General features: G+C 53.0%; 7 protein-coding genes across 7 annotated transcripts; 3 read left to right on the forward strand and 4 right to left on the reverse strand.

The window, feature by feature from the left end:
* Positions 1-97: 97 nt before the first annotated feature.
* Positions 98-1,752, forward strand: M406DRAFT_265543 (PCI-domain-containing protein; the record flags this gene model as incomplete). The annotated part of the gene is made up of 3 exons (XM_040917743.1): positions 98-556; positions 646-1,463; positions 1,554-1,752. 3 exons carry the CDS (start codon positions 98-100, stop codon positions 1,750-1,752), a joined length of 1,476 nt encoding a protein of 491 aa, XP_040772485.1.
* A 620-nt stretch (positions 1,753-2,372) lies between these two features.
* Positions 2,373-4,084, reverse strand: M406DRAFT_295139 (PLP-dependent transferase; the record flags this gene model as incomplete). The annotated part of the gene is made up of 2 exons (XM_040919173.1): positions 2,373-3,573; positions 3,676-4,084. 2 exons carry the CDS (start codon positions 4,082-4,084, stop codon positions 2,522-2,524), a joined length of 1,461 nt encoding a protein of 486 aa, XP_040772486.1. The 3' UTR covers positions 2,373-2,521.
* A 3,638-nt stretch (positions 4,085-7,722) lies between these two features.
* Positions 7,723-8,889, reverse strand: M406DRAFT_239998 (uncharacterized protein; the record flags this gene model as incomplete). The annotated part of the gene is made up of 3 exons (XM_040916107.1): positions 7,723-7,803; positions 7,888-8,513; positions 8,556-8,889. Coding segments are annotated over 3 exons (1,041 nt in total), but the record flags the coding sequence as incomplete, so codon positions are not given.
* Positions 8,890-9,348: 459 nt separating this feature from the next.
* Positions 9,349-10,494, forward strand: M406DRAFT_353134 (uncharacterized protein; the record flags this gene model as incomplete). Its single annotated transcript, XM_040922743.1, has 2 exons — positions 9,349-9,830; positions 9,878-10,494. The coding sequence occupies exons 1-2, from the start codon at positions 9,395-9,397 to the stop codon at positions 10,492-10,494; spliced, it is 1,053 nt and encodes a 350-aa protein (XP_040772488.1). The 5' UTR covers positions 9,349-9,394.
* Positions 10,495-11,501: 1,007 nt separating this feature from the next.
* vvd1 (clock-controlled repressor of light regulated processes) lies at positions 11,502-13,037 on the forward strand. Its single transcript, XM_040915320.1, has 2 exons — positions 11,502-12,018; positions 12,090-13,037. The coding sequence occupies exons 1-2, from the start codon at positions 11,989-11,991 to the stop codon at positions 12,651-12,653; spliced, it is 594 nt and encodes a 197-aa protein (XP_040772489.1). The 5' UTR covers positions 11,502-11,988; the 3' UTR covers positions 12,654-13,037.
* Positions 13,038-14,107: 1,070 nt separating this feature from the next.
* M406DRAFT_333571 (uncharacterized protein) lies at positions 14,108-15,229 on the reverse strand (the record flags this gene model as incomplete). Its single annotated transcript, XM_040920856.1, has 3 exons — positions 14,108-14,391; positions 14,658-14,660; positions 14,737-15,229. The coding sequence occupies 3 exons, from the start codon at positions 15,227-15,229 to the stop codon at positions 14,108-14,110; spliced, it is 780 nt and encodes a 259-aa protein (XP_040772490.1).
* Positions 15,230-16,535: 1,306 nt separating this feature from the next.
* On the reverse strand, positions 16,536-18,216 carry M406DRAFT_74463 (uncharacterized protein; the record flags this gene model as incomplete). Its single annotated transcript, XM_040925737.1, has 6 exons — positions 16,536-17,105; positions 17,282-17,582; positions 17,646-17,802; positions 17,860-17,947; positions 18,002-18,141; positions 18,198-18,216. 6 exons carry the CDS (start codon positions 18,214-18,216, stop codon positions 16,536-16,538), a joined length of 1,275 nt encoding a protein of 424 aa, XP_040772491.1.
* Between the last annotated feature and the right edge of the window lie 1,557 nt (positions 18,217-19,773).

Raw genomic sequence — 19,773 nt, forward strand, 5'->3', positions numbered from 1 at the left:
AGCCACTCATATTTCCCACCTGCATCTCTTCATCGATCGCCTTTGTCGCCTACACTCCTCTTCACGTAATCCCCTTTCCATATTCAGCTTCGTCGCCATGGGTTCAGAACCTCAATACGCCAAATGGCCACTGCTGCCGCTGTCGCAGCACGTATTCACCCTTACGAATCCTTATGCTGCCCGGCCCACCCAAGATGCAGCGGCCAAGAAGCTGCAGGACGCCATCGAGGAGCACAAGATGGCCCCCCTTTACAGATATCTGGCACATCCGCTCGAGGGCATCCTGAATGTGGTCGGTGAAGGAGGCGCTAGTGCACCAGGCAAACCACTGAGCAGGAAGTCGAGTGCCGTTGGCATGATCGCCACCAGAAGCCCCACGGCGACCGTCACGATTCCCTGGGACGAGGGGCTGTACCAGAAGCTGAAGGAGGATAATGACCGAGAGCTGGAGGAGATCCAGAAGGAAGAGGAGGAGGCCGTCGAGAAGGCCGGCGATACTGAGATCCAAGCCGCGAGGGGCAAGCGGGCTGAGTTCTGGGCGCGCGTTGGCGACAAGGTATGTGTCTCTCACCCCCCCCCCCCTCCTCCCCCGCGACTCGACATACTTGCGGAGACATGGTCTGATGTGTGTGTTGGATTCCACAGGAGAAATCCATCGCCGCCTACGAAGACGTCTTCGAGAAGACGGGAATCCTCGGTACCAAGATCGATCTCGTCCTCGCCATAATACGTGTGGGCCTCTTTTATGGCGACAAGCTCCTGGTCAAGAAGCACGTGGAGCGCGCCAAGACTCTTGTTGAGGGTGGTGGTGACTGGGACCGGCGGAACCGCCTCAAGGCGTACGAGGGCCTGTACCTTCTCACCGTCCGATCGTATAACTTGGCCGCTCCCCTGCTCCTGGACTCCCTCTCCACCTTCACCTCGTACGAGCTGTGTACCTACTCCAACCTCGTAGTGTACTCTGTTCTTGCAGGGTCCGTCAGCTTGAAGCGTGTGGATTTCAAGAGCAAGGTTGTCGACGCCCCCGAGATCAAGGCTATCCTGGGTGATGGTGAGGACAAGTTGGCCGCCCTGAGCGGCCGCGTGTCCGCAGGGCCCGGTGCTGATGTTATTGACGCCAATAGCGAAACACAGGCGGACAACGCCTCTAAGAAGACGGTGGTCAACCTTACGACGCTTGGCACGAACAGCGACCAGCCCGAGGCGGAGATGGCGGTTGACTTCTCGCCACTTGCGTTGCTGGTCAGCAGTCTATACAGTGGGCGGTACAAGATGTTTTTCGGCGCCTTGGCCCAGGTCGAGGAGCAATTCCTCACCCAGGACCGGTACCTGCACGAGCACAAGAACTGGTTCATCCGCGAGATGAGGCTGCGGGCGTACCAGCAGCTGCTACAGAGCTATAGAGTGGTAGGGCTGGACAGCATGGCGAGCCAATTTGGCGTCTCTGTAGACTTCTTGGACAGGTATGTTTGTCCCCCCCCCCCCCCCAAACCAAATCACTGGCGTCTGCTCTATCGAGACGCACATCACTGACTTCGGTTTCATCTCCACAGAGATCTCGCAAAGTTCATCGCTGGAGGTCGTATTCCCTGCACTATTGACCGTGTGTCTGGTAAGGGCGTCATCGAGACCAACCGGCCAGACGACAAGAACAAGCAGTACCAGGACGTTGTGCGCCAGGGTGACCAGCTGATCACCAAGCTGCAGAAGTACGGCCAGGCTGTGAGGCTTCGCGGAAGCGAGAGGGCATAGGGAAGAAGAGAGACAAAGGATAGCAACTTAGCGAACTCGGACCAGGTGCCATGGGTTCTATATGATAAACGGACAGACGGGACTTGTATGATACCTAGACGTAGTCAAGAACGACTAATGATTAGGACTCTTGACCAAGCCATTATTTCCGATTTTTGCTGACATGATAACCCCCGTCTTTGCATGCCATTTTCTAATGATTCGACCCACCCATCGCATGGCCACCGACCTCCACTCATGGGTTGACAGCCTACTATATGATCGCTTAGCCAATGTTGTCCTGACTTCTGCAACTACATACACACGCTGTCACTAAAAGCAAGGGTTGTGCATATTGCCATTGCCTGTTTGCCTTTCCGTACCGGCAGTCTAGTAGTAACTCCACTCAGCAGCTGATATCTACGTAAATACTTCTGCAGGAACCCACAAATAAACAAAAGGAAAGCATATATGGGGTGTAAGCTGCCGATCAAGAAAGATAAGATTCGTCAGTCCATACATCGTAAGATGACGCCTTCATTCTGTCATGCAACAAAAATTGGGGGGGGGGGGACCCTTGCATTTATATTGCGCTATGCTTCCTTGCTCTATCCTTTGGATATCTCAAAAAAGAAACAAATCGGAGAAAACCAAAACTAAATTGCTATGCCATCATCATATGTCGATTTCGACAAGATCCCTTTGGGCCAGATCTTTAGCATCTAACGCTCGTCTATGAACGCATTTGCATGGCCCCCCCCCCCTCTCTTTTCTCGTCGCAGCCCGTTTCTCACTTGTACTTGTTCATGAACTCCTCGTGGAATTTCACAATCGAGCCAACCCACTCAGTTCCAGGGGCGAGGAAGGTCGTGCGGAAGTGCAGGGAGCCCTCCTTCTGGCCGAAACCGCTGCCGGGAACGACGCACACGCCGGTCGCCTCAAGAAGTCTCATGGAGTAGAACTCGTCCGGAGTGCGGCCCTCTGCGCGGGCGGCCTCGGCAGCCTTGGCGGGGACCTTGATTGTGGGGAACAGATACATGCTGCCCTGAGGCTCGCCGCACTCGACGCCCTCCATCTTCTCGAAGGCACGCCACAGGGCGTAGGCGCGCTCCTTGAGCCCTTCGAAGATGCCGTCGTACTCCTTCTTGTACAGGGCATAGCTGGGGTCGCCCTCCCGCGGTGGGTTGACCATCAGCTCGACGAGGCACTGTCCGATGACAGGGGCGCAGAGGGTGATGGAGACGAACTTGTAGATCTCGGCCTGGACGGCCTGGTCGAAACCGACCAGCTCGAAGTAGCCGCCGCGGTGACCGCACTCGCCCACCATGCCCTTGGACACGCTGTGCAGGCTGGCCAGCTCCATGCCGTCGTACTTGCCGGGTGACTCCTTCTGCAGGGTGCGCAGGACCTTCTTGAAGCTGACGAACTCGCCGATGAACACATTGGTCTGGTACACCTCGTCGGCCATCAGCACGAGCCTCTCCTCGCGGGCAAACTCGATGATGTCGCGGATGTCGGACTCGGAGAGCGAGGCACCTGTGGGATTACCCGGATTGATAATGACGATGGCGCGGACGTCAACGCCTGAGGCCTTGGCTTCGGCGCAGGCCTTCTTGATGGCGGACAGGTCGGTGCCCCAGTTCTTGTGCTCGTCGAGGTAGTAGGGGACGCAGGTGGCGTTCAGGACGGACAAGGAGGCAGTGTAGAGGGGGTACTGTGGTATGGGCACAAGGATACCGGTCTTCTCATTGGCGCAGATGATGTGCAGGAGGGTATTGACGCCGGAGGAGGCGCCGGCGGAGAGGTAGATGTCTGACTCGCTGGCAGGGAAACCGTCGCGTCCTGTGAAAAAAAGGGAAGTCATGTATGTTAGCCAAACCGCCCACTCTACTCTGCGCCTACACAAAGTCGATAGCCAAGGACAGGTTGGAACGGAGGACATACTCTCGAGGAAGTCAGCGATGCTCTGGCGGATGGCAGGGACGCCGTTGCTGGCGCTGTACGCGCCCACGCTGCCGGCCTTGCTCAGCAGCCATCTCGCCTTCTCGATGACGTCGGGCTTGTAGTCGAGGGAACCGAGCAGGACATCCTCGTGGTCGAGCAGCTGGGGATTCTCGAGCAGGCTCAGCACCTGGCGGAAGAAGGTGATGGGCTTCTGGTCGAGCTGCTGGGGGTTGCCAATGTTGGCAGAGACGACCTGGGAGAAGGGCAGGTCGGCAGTATCTCCCTTTGCGATCTTGGCTCGGTACTCCTCGCTCTTGACGGCCAGCTCGCCGCGCACGGCGTACTTGGCCTCCCGCACATGCGGGTTAATATTGCTCGCGTTGAGGCGGCGGGCGCTGGTTGAAGACATGTTGCGGCGGGGTGGGAGTTGGCGCTGAAGAAGGCGTGTGAATGGCGAGGCGGATGCAAGAACAGTCCGCGGGGGCAAAGCTGTTCCAGCTTGATGATCAGTTAAATCGAAGCTAGGATCTGCGACTTGATAGCAATAGAATAAGAAATCAAGTATGAGTCAAGTGGATGATGCGTAGATCAAAGAATAAGATATCAAGGCAAGCACATCCGCTTTCTCTCTCTTTCTCTTTTTCTTTTTTTTTCTTCTTATTTTTCTTCTTCTTTTCTTAGCAGGCAGGATGAGCAAGGCTGATGATGTCTGACTGAGCAGATAAATCCAAGAAAAGAACTTCAGGATCCGAGGTAGGTGCGTTTGGAGGGGTAGGATCACAACTCAGAAAGTTTATCGATTGGCGATCAAAGGAGTGGACCCGATGCCAGCACTGGGGAAGCGGAACATGCCCTTGCAAGTATGATTCACGCGCGGTTGTTGGGGACTGGCTGATCGGTCCGCTGCCGGTCAGCACCCTAGCCTTAGCACCTAGGTGACAAGCACCTCAGCGGCAGACAGCAGGGACCGACATCGGCAGATAGGGAGGAAAGAGGCAGGACGAGGAAGGGCAGGGCACACAGGTCGCGCAAGGCCTCGCTTGAGGTCCTCAATGACTGGTCGTTGACCACACCCACGCGCGCCACCTCGAATGAAATGCAGTAGGAGAGAGCGAATCTGGGATGACGTTACCTCGAGTTCTTCGAGGACAAGCATCAACGCTGATGAATCCACATCGCCGAATAAGTGGGCCCAATGCCGGTCCATGACCCGCCATCACCATCGCCACCGCCGGCGCCTGGCTCCGGAGGGCCATGATCGGTTGTTTGTTTGTTTGCTTGTTTGCTGCTTTTTTTTTTAAAAAAAAAAAAAGCAGCATGGAGGAAGAAAGAAAAGGAGGAAGAAGAAAGGCTCTGAATTCTGGGGCTGAAAAAGGTAAGAAGCTAATCTTTATCCCCTCCCTGTTGTTTGTGTCGAGTTTCCCCGTTCCGGAGTCCGGGGTAATTCTCAAGGACTGCAGCACAGGCACTGTGCTTGTCTGCCCTGTGGCGTGGCGTGGCGTCTTTAGAAGGGAAGAGCAGCGTCACAGGTGTAGAGGTAGGTGTGCGTGCATGTGTCTATTATCTAAGGATGTACATTCCTACATTATTGATCCAGCTACCCCTCCTGGGGTGCTGATATTGTGCACAGAGTAATAAACACTTGCCGTGTCTTAACCTCGATATCTCCGAAACTATATTCCTAGTGTTCACACCTTGACATGCACACCCACATCCGACACCCACCATGGACAGACATGTGGGCTGAAGACAAGGCAGAAGTGATTCTATGCTTCTGTAATCCTTTTGTGCAGATGGTCCAACAATATCACACAGTTGACAAATATAACACAGACTACTTAGTAGAAAACACAAGTGGATAAATCCATTCGAGAGAAGACTAGGGCTGGAAGAACTGTCCCGGAGACAGAAGAATACATCTCAGGCTGATGCTCAAGGTCTTGAACAATTTTTACCCCCAGCCCTTTCCTCTTGTGTATCCTCTAGCGACCTTTTGGGAATCTTCTGAGCTCCAAATGCAGCATCTTCCTGGTGTGATATCTGCGTGGCATTCAAGGATATATGGACTTGGTCTCTACTCTCGATTCCCATCTGAGTGGCCCAATGCAGGGCTTCTCCCTCACCCACCTTTCTTTCTCAGCCTCTGCATCACCAGCTCGTCATCAATTTCTATGGTTCGCCCATCTGCTAGTCCTCTCAGGCCCAGCAGAATCGCCCCGAACCAAATGCTTCCCCTATCCCAGTATTCACCTCAACGCGCTCATGTTTGGGCCGAGTCTCAGCCAGTATGATGTATCAGCGCTTTCCCAAGTGGCATCCATCCAAGTTGCCCTGGCAAGACGGGGTTCCGCAACGCTGAGAGGCGGGCGAGGCCCAGACAGGCCTTCGTTCATTCCATATGTGTGCCTGATCATCTCTGGGATTGCTGCGTGCGTGCGATTTGGGTCGATGGGAGGCAGGTCGATGGGCAGCATGTCAAGAGGAAAGGAATTGTCGACGGCCAGCACAGGGTGTGTGGCGATGGGTGAGAGGTTGAGCGGACCGTCGCCTGGCTGCTCTGGGGGACCGTGGGCGGCCACGTGCGCAAGCCAAAAGGGGATGACGATGGGCTGAACCTGGCTGCCCTCCCTGAATTCCTCTGGTACGATGCCGTTGCTCCAGATGAGGCCAGTGGGTACGACAGGCGCTCGAAGGTGTGGTGGCACGTCAGGAAAGTGGCCTTGCTGACGAGGGCCGTCCGACGCAGCATCTTGCTGGACGTGATCGCCTCCCCTTGCCGCAGGACCTTGCTGGGCACGACTGCCTCGCTGTTGGGCATATGACGAGGGGTTGATTGAGCTGGATTTGGTTCCCGACATTTTCTCTCTTGTCTCCCTCTTGTTGTTGTTCGCTCCTTCCTGCCCTGTTGATGAGATGCAATTTTGTTTGACAAGCAGTCAAGCTTCTTTACTGTTGCTGCTGGGAGGCAAAAACTTGTGCAGAGAACCTGCGTCCTGGCCTTCTTGTCAGTCTGTTTGATCTTCAAATACTCTTCTCTGTCTGGAAGGTCCCACCTTGTTACCAGCTTTGTTTTTGTTGTTTTGGTGATGGTGATCAGAGTTGACAGTCAGCTCCCTTCCCTTCTCCTTGACGTGTCTCACCCAGGCCCAGTGACTTGGATTCACGAGTGATAGTATTGTCTCCGGGAGATGGTAAAATGGGACCCAGGCCACTGCGAAAATCAGCATGGGACGACCTGACTGAAGAGGGAGAGGACTTGCTCACTTCACCAAAAAGGGGAGATTCAAAGAAAGCTTGTTGTAGGTGAGAGACAGGGGGACAGTCCCAATAAAATTTGACGATACAATTTGTATCTAAATACATCTTTGCATGGTGGGTCTTTGGTCATGGAGAGCAGTGTCGTCGTCGCTCCACGCAAACGCATGTTCTGAAGTAGGATGGGCCTTGCTTGCTACTTTTCATCTCCAGAGGCATGTGATTGATTCGGTGTCTAGTCCGGGTACATGATAATTTCATATAAGAGTTTCGGGTCCCTCTTTCCTAACTCCCCTGAAGCTGACCTGGCCTGCTTGTAAGCCGTATCATCGTCTGTTTACAACGCTGACCACTAAGTAGCTAGGATCAGCAATTTTTTTTCATCCCATTGATGCTTGGAAATTTCCTCTCGTACCTTGGCTGGACCACCGGTTACATGGGAGTTCACTCGTAACTCCGTACGAGCAGGTATCATGCCTCCTAATAGGTTATCTTCGCACCACGACACGTTCAATTTACCACAATTTACACAAGAGCGCAGATGGACCCCATGTTTGATTTTTAGTGCATGGTTTCCTTGAGGAAGAGCCAAAAGTAGGCGGGGTATCATTGCGTTCTTTCGTAGTCTGCATACGCAGAGAAAGATGAAATTAAGTAAGCAGGTTGAGACGGAAGAGAAGATCACGCATCACTGTCTTCCCCCGCTGGCGTCTCGTATTTCGCCGGAACGTGCAACGGCTCATTGAATGCCTTGGGACTTCTTCGGTTGAGGTGCTCCTGCTCCTGCTCCTGCTCATCTTCTCTTTCCATTTCGGCAGCGCGCTTGATCTTCCGCAACAGTGGCTCGTCGTAGTAAAGATCGTCCAACGTAATCTACAATTTCGAGTGTCAGCAACAGAACCGCCCGGCGGCACATTTGGGAAGCCACATGGCCCCAGACAGGCAACTTACTACAACGGAGCATCCCGTCTCTGGGCAGGGTTTCGAGATACCCCTGCGATTACCACCTTTGATGAAGGACATGATTGCTTCCTTCTGGAACGAGTGGTTGCATTTCCGACATGTGTAAGGCTCCGACATGGTCACCAGTGACAGGGGGCACCTGAAGCTCCTCTTCTCCCTCGCAATCTTAATGTCGGCATCAGAGTCGTCCTGTTGCCCACCTAGATCCAGACCGACATGTGGCCGTCCGTCTCCCTCGAACCACGTGTGTGGATTCGGCACGGGAATATCGTCATCAGCATACAAGCCCTCATGCCATTGCCGCTTGAAGTCGATGTACGCGTTATTGCTCGCGTACTTGGCGTACGCGCCCAGTTTTTCGTATTCGTCCGCCTTCCTGCGGCGTTCGAGCTCGTAGAGCTCAACGAGAGACGCGACGCGTACCTCGGGCTCTTGAGCGTCCTCGGCCTCCTGTACTTCTTGGGCCCTCGCTTCTTGTGCCGAGAACACTAGCTCAGGTAGATTACCCAAGACCTCCTTCTCGTCCTGCAGCGCGGCCTGTATGTCCAGGACCTCCCTCATCGCCTCCTCCACTTCCAGCGTCAGTGGCGCGACCACCCTGTCCAGCTCGTCGACCTGGGCTTGCATGGCCTCGATATCGGCCGCGGAGAGGTTCTCCTCACCATCGTCTTCGTCGTCTTCGTCATCGTGACTCTCGCCGTTGGCCCGCCTGCGCCGCCGCGCGTATCGCGCCCGCGCTTGAGCGACCTGTTTCCTCTGGCTCGTCACACCGTCGTTGATCGCCCACACGGTGGATGCGAGAAGCTCGGCCGACCTCTTGGCGTGCGTGTTGAGCTTGGTATTGAGCTGGCCGTTCGCGAGGTCGCTGAGCTGCTTCTGCCCCGCAGCATCGAGAGGAAACTCTGGGGACTCGTAGGGGGGCAGCTCGTCGCCGTCTGCCGCGGTGGAGGCCTGTGGCCGGCGGCTGCCTGCTCGTGATGCGCCTAACACAAGACGACTTCGTGATGATGGCATGGTGGGGTGTGCGTGCGTGTATCCGTCCTCTATCGAGAGCGAGGTGGAATCTGGGTAGTTCGTGATGTATGACAAGTAGAAGACTCTGGCGCCTCTTCTGTCTTGAAGGAGGCTTTTTGGGACCCGTCCAATCACCGCTGCTATTCGAACAATACCGTTTCTCCAAATGGTCGTGAATAAAAAGCCTTCAACCCGTATTAAATCGGAGTTGAGAAGTGGTTATCTCAAATGGATTTCTTATGACATGTGAGCAGTCTCATACTTTTGGGAAACGCGTCAGGGTTTGGAAGACGCGCTGGACGAGGTTAAAATAGCTGAGTAAGCAAGGTCCTCAAGAATGGGGTAAGGTTCCGCCCTGAACGATATTGGGTGTATCCTATGACGACATCAGCTCGCACAGCGGGCGAGTCTAGCACAGGGTTGCAACGATTGATGGACTGATTGACCGACTGTTCATTTTGAACCTGCAAGGCACTTTCGTTTTTGAATGACGAAACGGGCTTGTGTGACACAACCCTGGCCGACGCAGCCAGGGTCTCTCTGTGGCATTACTGGCTTTTGGCTCAAAGGAATGACAACAAAGACCAGCAGCAGCCCCCGCTGCCTTGCAGGCACACATCAAGCATGCTTTCCACAGCAATTTTGTACCTCATTTAACCTGTGGACACTGCCCAAGCTCAATCTTCTGGGCAATCACCCTCACTTCTTGGGAATCGGACGGCTCACTACAGTAACCATGGCCAAAGCGAAGACCAAGAAACAAGACAATCGGGCCAATCCTATCTCTAAGAAGGGTAAAGTGGACAAGGATGAGGCCAAGAGAACCAAAGACCCCAAGGCAAGCCACCTCTACACGGACGACAACCCCGAGACGACTCTCCATGGCACCGGGTTCAAAGATGCGGCAGCTGCTGAAAAGACCAGTGGGTTTCCTTTCGATACTCCTCCTTTGCACCTAATTCTCATATAGAATGTTGGTGGTGGTGGTGGTGGAGGTGGATGACCGCCGGACAAGATCCAATGGAATTGATGCTTATCCGGGAGCGGTATTTTTGGCTAACCAAGAGCGACACAGTCTCGCTGGTCTCCGAGAGGTCCCTCCTGTACCAGTGGCAAGTGATCAGTACGATGTACAACCGTGCCAAGCATCACCCAAAGAAGACCAAGGACATCGAAGCCGCGATTGGCATCTTCAACAAGTGGCTGAAGGAGACATATCGCGAGGCCAAGGCGAACCAGCGCACCTTCAAGCCGCTGTCCAAGAAGACAGTCGAGTCCTTGCTCCCTGAGCTGAAGAAAGCCCAGGGCGTCGACACAACGTTTGCAGAGATGTACGTCAGGCTGGAGGGGAGGAAGCGACTCGGCAACGTCCTCGTCGATGACAGCAAGCCCGAAGGGTCCGACTGGGATAAGACGAGAGTGGATGCGCTGAGCAAACTGGTGCCGGACAAGAACAACGAGGTAGATGATGACGAGCTGTGGAAGGAGGACGGAGCGCCGTCGCAGTACCACCTGCGTCTCATTTCCTGGGCCTGGTCGCCTCTGTCCGAGTACAAGCTGCTCAAGGCGACAACGAACAAGAGCTGAATCCAGCACTCTCCAATGCTGCAGCAAGAGGGCAGGGCAGGCTGACGTTTTAGCATCATGGTGCACGCACAATCACCAGCAAACAACTGGAGGCAGAGGGCGTGAGAGGGAGAAAGGAAACTTCCTATTTGGTCGGTGTTGATACCCCAAGAATAATGAGCGAGAATGACAGCAAGCGTGTATGCTATATGTTTTGACCATCGAGATTCTTGTGGAGCTGATGCAGCACGGCGATTGGACGGTGAGAAAAGTGATGAGGCTCAAGCTGTGTGGCTGGAATGGAATCTCAACCTGTGACCGTTTGCGCAGGAGCATCCCACGCTCCACTCCTAGCACGACGACGGGGGCCATGCAAGAGATGGCACCCCCCCTGGAAGGTGGGATCCATAACACTAGTAGCCGCGATCGCCCCAGTCGTCGGCAGCACCCACGATCGCTCCCAATCGGCCTCAGATCCCGCCAGAGGCTCCTAGGCTTCCTCCTCCACACCCAAAACCCGAATTTGCGGTATCCATGTATGTTTTCAGTTTGTGTGTCTGCTGGGGTGGCTCCTCTTCTGTCTATGATGCGGAAAGCAGCCCATTCTCGACATAACAATGCAGAATTGATTATCGTCGAGGGGGCTAAAGGATCATCACAAGACATGCACACGGTGGGACATGAGGAGTATGGTTGGACAGATGGGCGGACAGATCTTGCCCACCCCGGTCTATGCACTGTGTTTTTTGGAGAGTATGTACATTACTATGGTATGGTCTTATAGCACCACCTTCTTCGCACAGGATACCAATTCCATACACTAGAACCTTGCCACTGTCTCGCTAAGGCGGTCTGCAAGTCCACATCGATCCCGCCTGTACTCAGATACAGTGCTACTCATAACATACTAGCGCGTCCCTCTTCACTGGTCTCGATCCCTACGCCTCGATAATGTTCCCGCGATCTTGACTTGGACAATAAGCAATCGACTTGCAGTCCCCATCTTGATGCGTTGTCCCACTCTTTGTCCTTCTCACCTGGGACTGCCAGGCTGCAATTCTCATCCCTCGCAATGCAACTACGGGCCGTAGCGGGTTTTCCGCCATGACCTCTTCTATTCTGTCTTTCCTTCCTTGTGGTCTTATAGTCCAAATGCCGAACTTGAGATTGCGCCCCTTGGCTCGTTAGGAATCTCGATTCAGCCCATCAACAGCAGGTATTTGCGTGCCTTGAGAGGTGAAGCCCTTTTTCTAATAAAATATTAGTATATTATTGGAGGGCCTTGTTCATTCTCCCTTTTACTTGCATTATTGTCCTTCAACACCATCCTGACAGAACAACCGTCAATTATCATCTGTGTGAAGACATTCATCATCCTTCTCTTGTCCCATTTTGAAACCGTCGTCTTGAGGCGTAACTTGTATCCTGTTGTACGCCCTCATGACGCCGTGACATCCTCCAGTCTTACCACACCACCTTCTACCTTTTCTTTGTGCAAAGTTTCAGCCAGCGACCATGAATACATGGGAGAAATGTGCTCTTGATGTATGTTCTGACTCCAAAGTGTTGATGGCGGCTGCAAGGTTGACCTGGAGTGTGCTGACTTTTGCTACCAGTATCAATTCACCGACAAGAAACCCAAAGACGTTCAGGTCTCACAATACAACCAAACCAAACAAAACGATGCCGCAGACCCTCTGATCTATCCTGGAATCTACTGTCCAAGCGGGCTAGACCTCATGGGCGTACTGTTCCGGATTTACGCCCGACCCAACCCCCAGGTTAATCTAGGCGCCATCGACTGCTCCGTCTCCCTCATCGTCTGCGACCTGGCACTGCCAGACTACCCCATCGTCTACGCCTCGGACTCTTTCCTGGAGATGACGGGCTGGAGAATGGATGAGATCAAGGGCAGAAACTCCCGCTTCCTGCAGGCGCCCGACGGGAAAGTCGCCGCGCACTCGACGCGGAAATATGTCGACAAGAAGACCGTCCGGGGAATGCGCGAGGCCATCAAGGCTAACAAGGAGCACCGCACAACGATTACGAACTTTACCAAAGCTGGGAAGCCATTCGTCAACATCCTTACCTTGATTCCGATCACTTGGGATGGTCCGGAGTATCGATATTCTGTCGGCTTCCAGTGCGACAAGGCAACACTGGGAGCTCGAGCTGTTTGAACCCTCCCGTTCTGCGATTTTCCCGAACTGCACATACACGAACATGCGCACACAGCAAGGTCATCAGAATTTCAGCCATATGCTTTTAGGTTTTATCGGTACACGCATACACGGTGGCGAGGGACTGGGACGGTTCACTTAAAAAAAAAACTACGCATTCAGCTTCCAAGCCAACACAGGCTTGATATCATGAGGGGGAAACAGGGAAAAGCATCCTTAGGAGTCTTGGGTATTACTGCGGCGCGATAAACGCATGGATGATTTGTTATTTCGGTCAATATTTCGGTTGATTTTCTTGAGAGGCATCTGGCTTCTAGGCGTAATGCTGCTAGGCATATATGATACCCCCACAATGCATAATTGATATTTTTCTTGACTTTCTACAAAGCAGTAACAAAATGCAAGGCAGAGTCCAACTGGTTGGGAATATGTGTATACGGTTTGCATAAATGGGTACAAGAATGGGAAAGACAGCCAAGCAGTTGCACTGTAAATTTCGCATGACCGAGATGCTGCTGTCATCACTTGTTTTTTCTTTTCCTTCCCTTTGAAAGCTACCTTTTTTGGAAGCACGTTTATTACTAAGTTTCCATGCCAGTTTGGAAGTTATCTATCAGGCAACCCAAAGTTACAGTCCGACATGCTTTATGCAGAATGCCAGCACATGAGCCCAACGGATCTTCCAATGTCTCCTAGCCACCGATCGAGGCCCCCCCTCACAAGAATAAGCGCCCACCCTCGCGATCGAGGCCATCCCACCGCCCATTCACGGCACGCCATGGGCAGTTCTCGGCTCCCATAAAGCACCTTGTGCATGTCTAGCATGGCTACTTTGGTGCAGTCAGCCCATACAGTGTGAGACCGGGCCAATAGTTTCTTGGTTGCATCGGCCGTGCTGGAGCACTTGACACCCTGCCTTGCCTCGCCTTGCCTGCCCGCGCCTCTTCCTCCTTTTGTCGACACATCATCTAGAATCATGAGGCCAAACTTTGTTTTGTTCTTCTGCTTCTGCCCACTTCTCAAGCCTGCCTTCTTGTCAAGGTGTGATGCATCTTGCTCGTCCAATCAGTACCCTACGCGCCAGTACGCCCCCCCCCCCTCCCCCCAGCATTGCACTATTCATGCATAGACGGGGTGCTAGATTGGGCAGCAGGGCAGCAATAGCCTGTGGAGGGCGCCTGGGTTGTATTGCGTGCACATATTCCTGCTTGCCAAACAGGACACGGTTGGTTTGACATCGAGAGCTTGCAGCAGAAGTGATCTGGGCCTGCCCATCCCCTCCTTGCTGCAGCTCGTGTTGTACCGCCTTCCATCTTTTTCGTTTCTTTGTCTGGCTTCTCCTCCTGCTGCAGGTTATGCCCAGATCGTCGTGTGCAATGACGTATTTGGGTAGAAAGGAAGGTCATTTACACTCCCCTCCACGACAACAACACCCACGGCAATTAGTTATCTTCTCACAAGACGTACAACGCCACCACTAATGCGGTCCCTGCTGCCCAAGTGACCACGCGGCTGCTGCTACTGCGCGCAGCCATACTGGGCAGCTTACTCCCGGCCTGGACGTCGTATGCCTGGACGCACTGCAGCGTGGCGTTGGAGTCGGCGCCGTTGACCAAGGTCGACTCGTTGCCCTGCCAGCGGATCAGGACGGGCCAGACACCACCCACGGCGTCGTTGTACGTCACATCGGAGGTGGCCCAGTTGACCACGTCGGAACCGTTAAAGTTTGCGTGACGACCTGTGGGGGCGTTCAATTTATCAGCCGACCAGTCAGCAAAGGTGGCGGCGCCACGCAGACAAGTTGTAACGACCAGATAGATCAAGCCAAAAGAAGAAAAGCGCAGACAGAGAATGACAAAGGAAAAAAAAAAGGAAGAAAAAAAGAAGGAGAGGAAGAGAGAGAGAATGTGTGTGGTGGGTTTAGCGTCCTAGACTCTCAATGTAGAGACGAGACGGTAGGACCGCCATTCACGCACGCACTCATTCATTCACTCATTCACTCACTCACTGCACGTACCTTCCGAATAGACGTTAGTGGACGCAAAGGCTGACTTGCAACTGTCTGGAGTTACGACCAGCGGACAAGTGGTATTCTCGTAGACACTTCCTTGCCACGACGCGGCGTTGCTGACCCATTCGTCCACACACGTCGTGCTCAGCACGTCGCCGCACGTCGCGTGGGTGAAGCTCCCGTTGCTGAACCCGCCCTTGCTGGTGGGGCCCAGGGAGTACACGCACGCGTACCAGCTCGGGTCCGCCAGCGTCGAGCCGTTGGCCGCCTGCAGGCTGGGCGGCGCGTCCAGGGAGATCGAGGTGGCCGTCAACGCGTCGGACGTCCCGTTGGTCCGCACTGCAATCGACATGGTCCAGCCGGGCACGGACGGGGCGTCGGGTGCTTGGAAGGGGGCCGACACGTTGGGCGCCGTGAAGGTGATGGAGCCGGTGGCGTTGGGCAAAGACCGCACCTCGGTCCAGTTGAGCGAGTTGTCGCCGACCGTGAAACCGTAGTTTCCCTCTGCGAGGGCAGCGCCGCCGAGGAGGGCGACGCTGCTGAGGACGTAGGATAGGGCAGCCATGTTTGGGAGGGTTGACTTTGTTGTGGTGGGTGCGAAAAACGCTTCCTATGTCGCCCTTATGTAGGGCAACTCTTGTGTAGCCTGGATGCTGACCTGGCTCGTGAAGGATCATCAAGCATTCTCATCAGCTGTCCCTTAATATGCATATCATGCTATCTCGATCCTAGTTTGTGAGACAACCACTCAGTTGATGTGGCAGCCTGATTTGGGAGCGGGGCGAAGGAATAAGCACAGCCACCTGCTAAGATACAGCACACACATTAGATGTACACTAGTAGGAATTGCCCCGATACTGGATCCTCAAAATGAATGGCCTGGATTAAATTTCTGGTGCGCATCCGGGCAACAAAGTATCTATCTTTAGAATGTTTAGTATGTGATGGGCTTTGAGTAGCTTCTGAATTATGAATAGCATCACTTCAAAAGCACGTGGTATTGGGGAGAAAAGCGATCGCCAGTCTCTCAGAACAGGCTGTACCTATATATTTCCCCACACATGGAACCTCAACTTGTGCCGTGACGTTGTCTGAACTGGTATTGTCTGATCTAATCCGTAGAAGACTATGGGTTTGGGTAATTTTGAACAAAACGCCCTACGATGACGCGACGAGACTACAGACACAAATTCTACCGGCCGTGAAGATGCCTCCCCTCCGAGGCCTCGTCCTCGTGAAGCTTCCATCGCAAGAAGGGAACCAAGACCCCCGCCCCCTCTCGCCTACGCGAACAGGCTTCCTTCTCGAGGACGGGCTTGAGGACGGACCCAATCAGTGCTGTAATTCTGATGCTGCCGCCTGCGCGGAGGTTCCACCACTGCATTGGACCTGAAGGCCTGATGAGTGCTTCTTTATGTGAGTGAAAAGATGACGCAGACTTTCACATGCTTGCTCCAAGAGACCGGCAGAGGTAAGGATCTGACGGTCGATGAATTAGAGTATTCAAGGCTTTATTGGTGACAAGCCTCAACCAGCTTCAAAATGGACGCATGACATCCGGATGTTGGCATCACGGCCGTGGTTTTCGGAGAGTTGCTGAATATAATTTGGACTAAAACATCAGTTGACTTTTCGGTGTCAATCCGCTTGCAAATATAGAAGGCTGAAGCACCCTTTCGTGATATGGTTGAGACTTGAATTGGCGATACAAAGCAACTGGCCGAGGCCGAGGGGGCACAGCCATCTTGGTGGAGGCGCCATGCTAAGAGTCTTGCGTTGCCGACAGTAGACGTATCCAAAAGCCCAAAGAAATGTATGATACTCATTCTCAGCAGGAATTGGTGGGTATCATAATGACATCTACCTAGCCCTCATGCACCGCGGCTCAATCGTGACGAGCGGCGTCGCCACAGGTCTGCCACTGTGTTAATGCCATCTGAATTTTTGGTCGACTTGGCCGTAGGAGTTTTCTGTTTCTTGGTGTCCTCCTGCTGCTCGACTCTTGCCCTCTTTGATGGTTGCTTTTTCTCTTCCGCATCACCAGCATCTTCAACTTTCGACCTCTTGGCTGTCTTCTTCTTGGGTCTGGTGTCCTCCTCGTCTTCATGAACGTTGGTGGTCGAAGTCTTCCCCTTCTTAGGCTTAACATCCTCCTTGTCGGCAACTACAGTCTTGGCCTTTTTAGTTCTGCCCTTGCTCGGCTTGTCGTTCGCGTCTCCCTCCTCAAGCGGCTCCTCCTTGATACCTGGTACCACATGCCCAGTCTTCTTCTGTATAGCTGGCGCATAGCAGCTCGTGCGCCCGCCGACAGTAATCCAGACAAGCTTTTCGCCATTGGGGAGTGAGCCTGACTTTGAGCCCTTACCCCATCTGTGGTCGAACAGCCAGGTATCCGGAAACTTGTCCGAGTCGGCGAGCAAGTCTACCGCAGTTTGACACACCTTTAAAAGATACGTTATTAGTGACTGTCGGGTCAAGAAAAACGCTTGAGTTTGAGATAAAAAGCAACGAATGGCAGTGTGCGAAAACACAGAGCACACAAGCCTTCAGACTGCAATCTCCCTGAATCGCAACGCATCGAGAGGTTGAGTAAATGGGAGCTACCAGCAAAACGTACATATTTGATGGAATCGTGCAGCCTCTTGACTTCATCGTCAGAAAACTCATCACAATACTGCTCCGGGTGCAGTTTCGCATGGTAGAGGGACTCGTCGGCAACCCAGTTCCCAATGCCACTGATGATGGCCTGGTCGAGGATCAGTGCCTTGATGGGCTTGTGTCTGCTCCGCATCTTATGTCGAAGGTATTGCTCCGTGAAAGTGTCTTTATCCACGACTGGGTCAGGCCCGTTCTCCACAAGTGGTGAGTTCTGCCGAATCTCAGCTCCGGGGCAATCCACCAGGCGTATACGGGCAAAACTGTACACAGCGTCAGTGATGAGCACATGGTGGAGTCTAAAGCACCTTGAAACCCCTACTGACCGTCTTTGATCTGTAAAGGCGATCCGGACCGGCGACTTCCCTTCAGTCTCTAACTGAAATTTCCAGAACTTTGGCGGCCACGCCTCCTTTTCTTCGGGATTCATCTTCTTATAGTAGTTTGTATAGGCAGTTCGATCATTCTGTATATGGATCCAACCTGAAAATATTCAGTTTCACAAAATATCACGAAGATGGCTCCATGCTGAGTGCATACCAGTCATTCCAAGGTGCATCACCGCATGCGGTCCCGGATCGTTGAGCCTGAGCCAGAAGTATTTCCCCTGACTCCCAGCCTCGACAACCTAGGGGAATGTCAGGCTCTGAATAAGCAAGGTGCTGAATCTGAGATAAAATACCTTGCGTCCCTTCAAAGCCTGCTCGAAAGCTGGGCCACTACACCCGACCTTACCGAAGATGTTGGCATCATCCGGGGCCTGGACTTTTGCGATCTTCTTGCCAACCAGGTGTTGGCGCAGGAAATGCACCAATCTCGAGACTATAAATCTCAAGTCAGCAGACTGGGAACAAATCAAAAGATCCAGTGAGTCGTACCTTCAGCAATTTCAGGCATGTTTCTTAGGTACAGATTGAGAATATACTTGGTTCTGAATGGACAAGACGCGGGTAGGCGCGGTGTTGGATGACGCTGTTAAATTGGGTCCATGGCAAGAGGCACGCGTGAGCAGGTGACCGTGGGCCCACTAAAAACTACAGGGGGAGCTCTCATGGTCCCGCTCCGAACCAACTCCATTACCGAAATTTTCTTGAGCTTGACAACGTTCAACCTTTCTTCCTCTTCCACACCACCGCGCATCGACTGTCAACCATGCAGTGCGCACCAAAACCCGAGGTAAGCAGTTTCGCGAAGTTTCTTTGAACCCTTAATCTTCTTCCTGATGACAACACCAAACCGCAAACTAGAGTCTTTGACCTAAACGGAATGAAACCGATATTGTAACGTCAGTCTGATCGACAAGACACGATGCGCGCGTTGAACATGACATCTCTGCAACCTGCGAACCTTGACTGACAAAATCAAACAGTAGTCCTCGGATCTATTCCTTTAACTCATGGTGTCGTGACGATCTTGACGCCGCTGCGTCGGGCGTCCTTTGGCGACGGTACGTTTTGGCTCGTTCGTCCTTCTCCAGACCTCACACTACCTGATGAACAATTTTTTTGCTTCGGCAAAGTTGGAATTACCGACTGAATCGTCATGTCGACAACAATTGGCTGTTTCTGATTACAATCTTTCCTTCCTTCTGTATTTGCATCTCGATGTTTGAAATCCAGACACTGACTGCAATCTTCAGACCCGACCGGTTCACACTCTCGGTACGATCATATCATCGCACTCTCCTCTCTCATGTCTTGCGTGATGAAACGGCACTGGGCTCCGATCATATTTCATGAGCAGATATGCCATTCTGCGACAGGCCTAGAAAACCTCGTCCACTGATTCGACACCACGATCCACGACCTTGCAAAGACAATCGCTGGCACAGCTCGTGCTAATACATGTCTCGACGACAGTTTACTCCATGCATACGAGTGGCAAGTGCCAACAGTGGAGCATATACTCGTTCCCTCATAGGGAACATAGACGTGTTGTCTCTCTCACCATGAATGGTATGTCTGACGCCTTCTCTTCCCTTCCTTGGCCCTACGTCTCCCGGATGACACCTAGATGACGAGTCTTATTCGGGTTTCCCGATGCAGACAACACTTTTACCTATACCATTCATGCATAACTGAAAAGAGACATGATATGATAACTTTCTGGTTCACATTGGAAACGCAGCCTGCTGACATTGCTGCAGCAGATTATGCGTGAAATTGCAGCTTTTGAGACTGGTCGATGGCACCTGGTCAGTTCATCGCGAGTGACTTCCTACCGTCTGGCATTTTTTCGCAACCCCCCCCGTCCCGCCCACCCAACATGATGATCTGACAAAAAACAAAGACAAGCATATGTCAGAGCTTTCGAGCACAGATGATACAAGTCATTTCTGAACATTCGGGCTCATTCTCAATCTTGACTGCGGTATTTAGGGAGAGTTTCGCTAATACCAACATGAGAAGTCTAGTTTTTGGTGCTGTTTGACAACGCCTCGGTGCTTTATGGGAA

Source organism: Cryphonectria parasitica (genome assembly GCF_011745365.1).
Source record: "Cryphonectria parasitica EP155 unplaced genomic scaffold M406scaffold_8, whole genome shotgun sequence".
Classification (NCBI taxonomy): domain Eukaryota; kingdom Fungi; phylum Ascomycota; class Sordariomycetes; order Diaporthales; family Cryphonectriaceae; genus Cryphonectria; species Cryphonectria parasitica.

Excerpts from the sequence above, each read along its gene's own strand:
- vvd1 (XM_040915320.1), top strand. The coding sequence starts at position 11,989 with ATGAATACATGGGAGAAATGTGCTCTTGAT. Across the intron at positions 12,019-12,089 it reads GGGAGAAATGTGCTCTTGAT|TATCAATTCACCGACAAGAA; the intron begins GTATGTTCTGAC and ends TTTTGCTACCAG.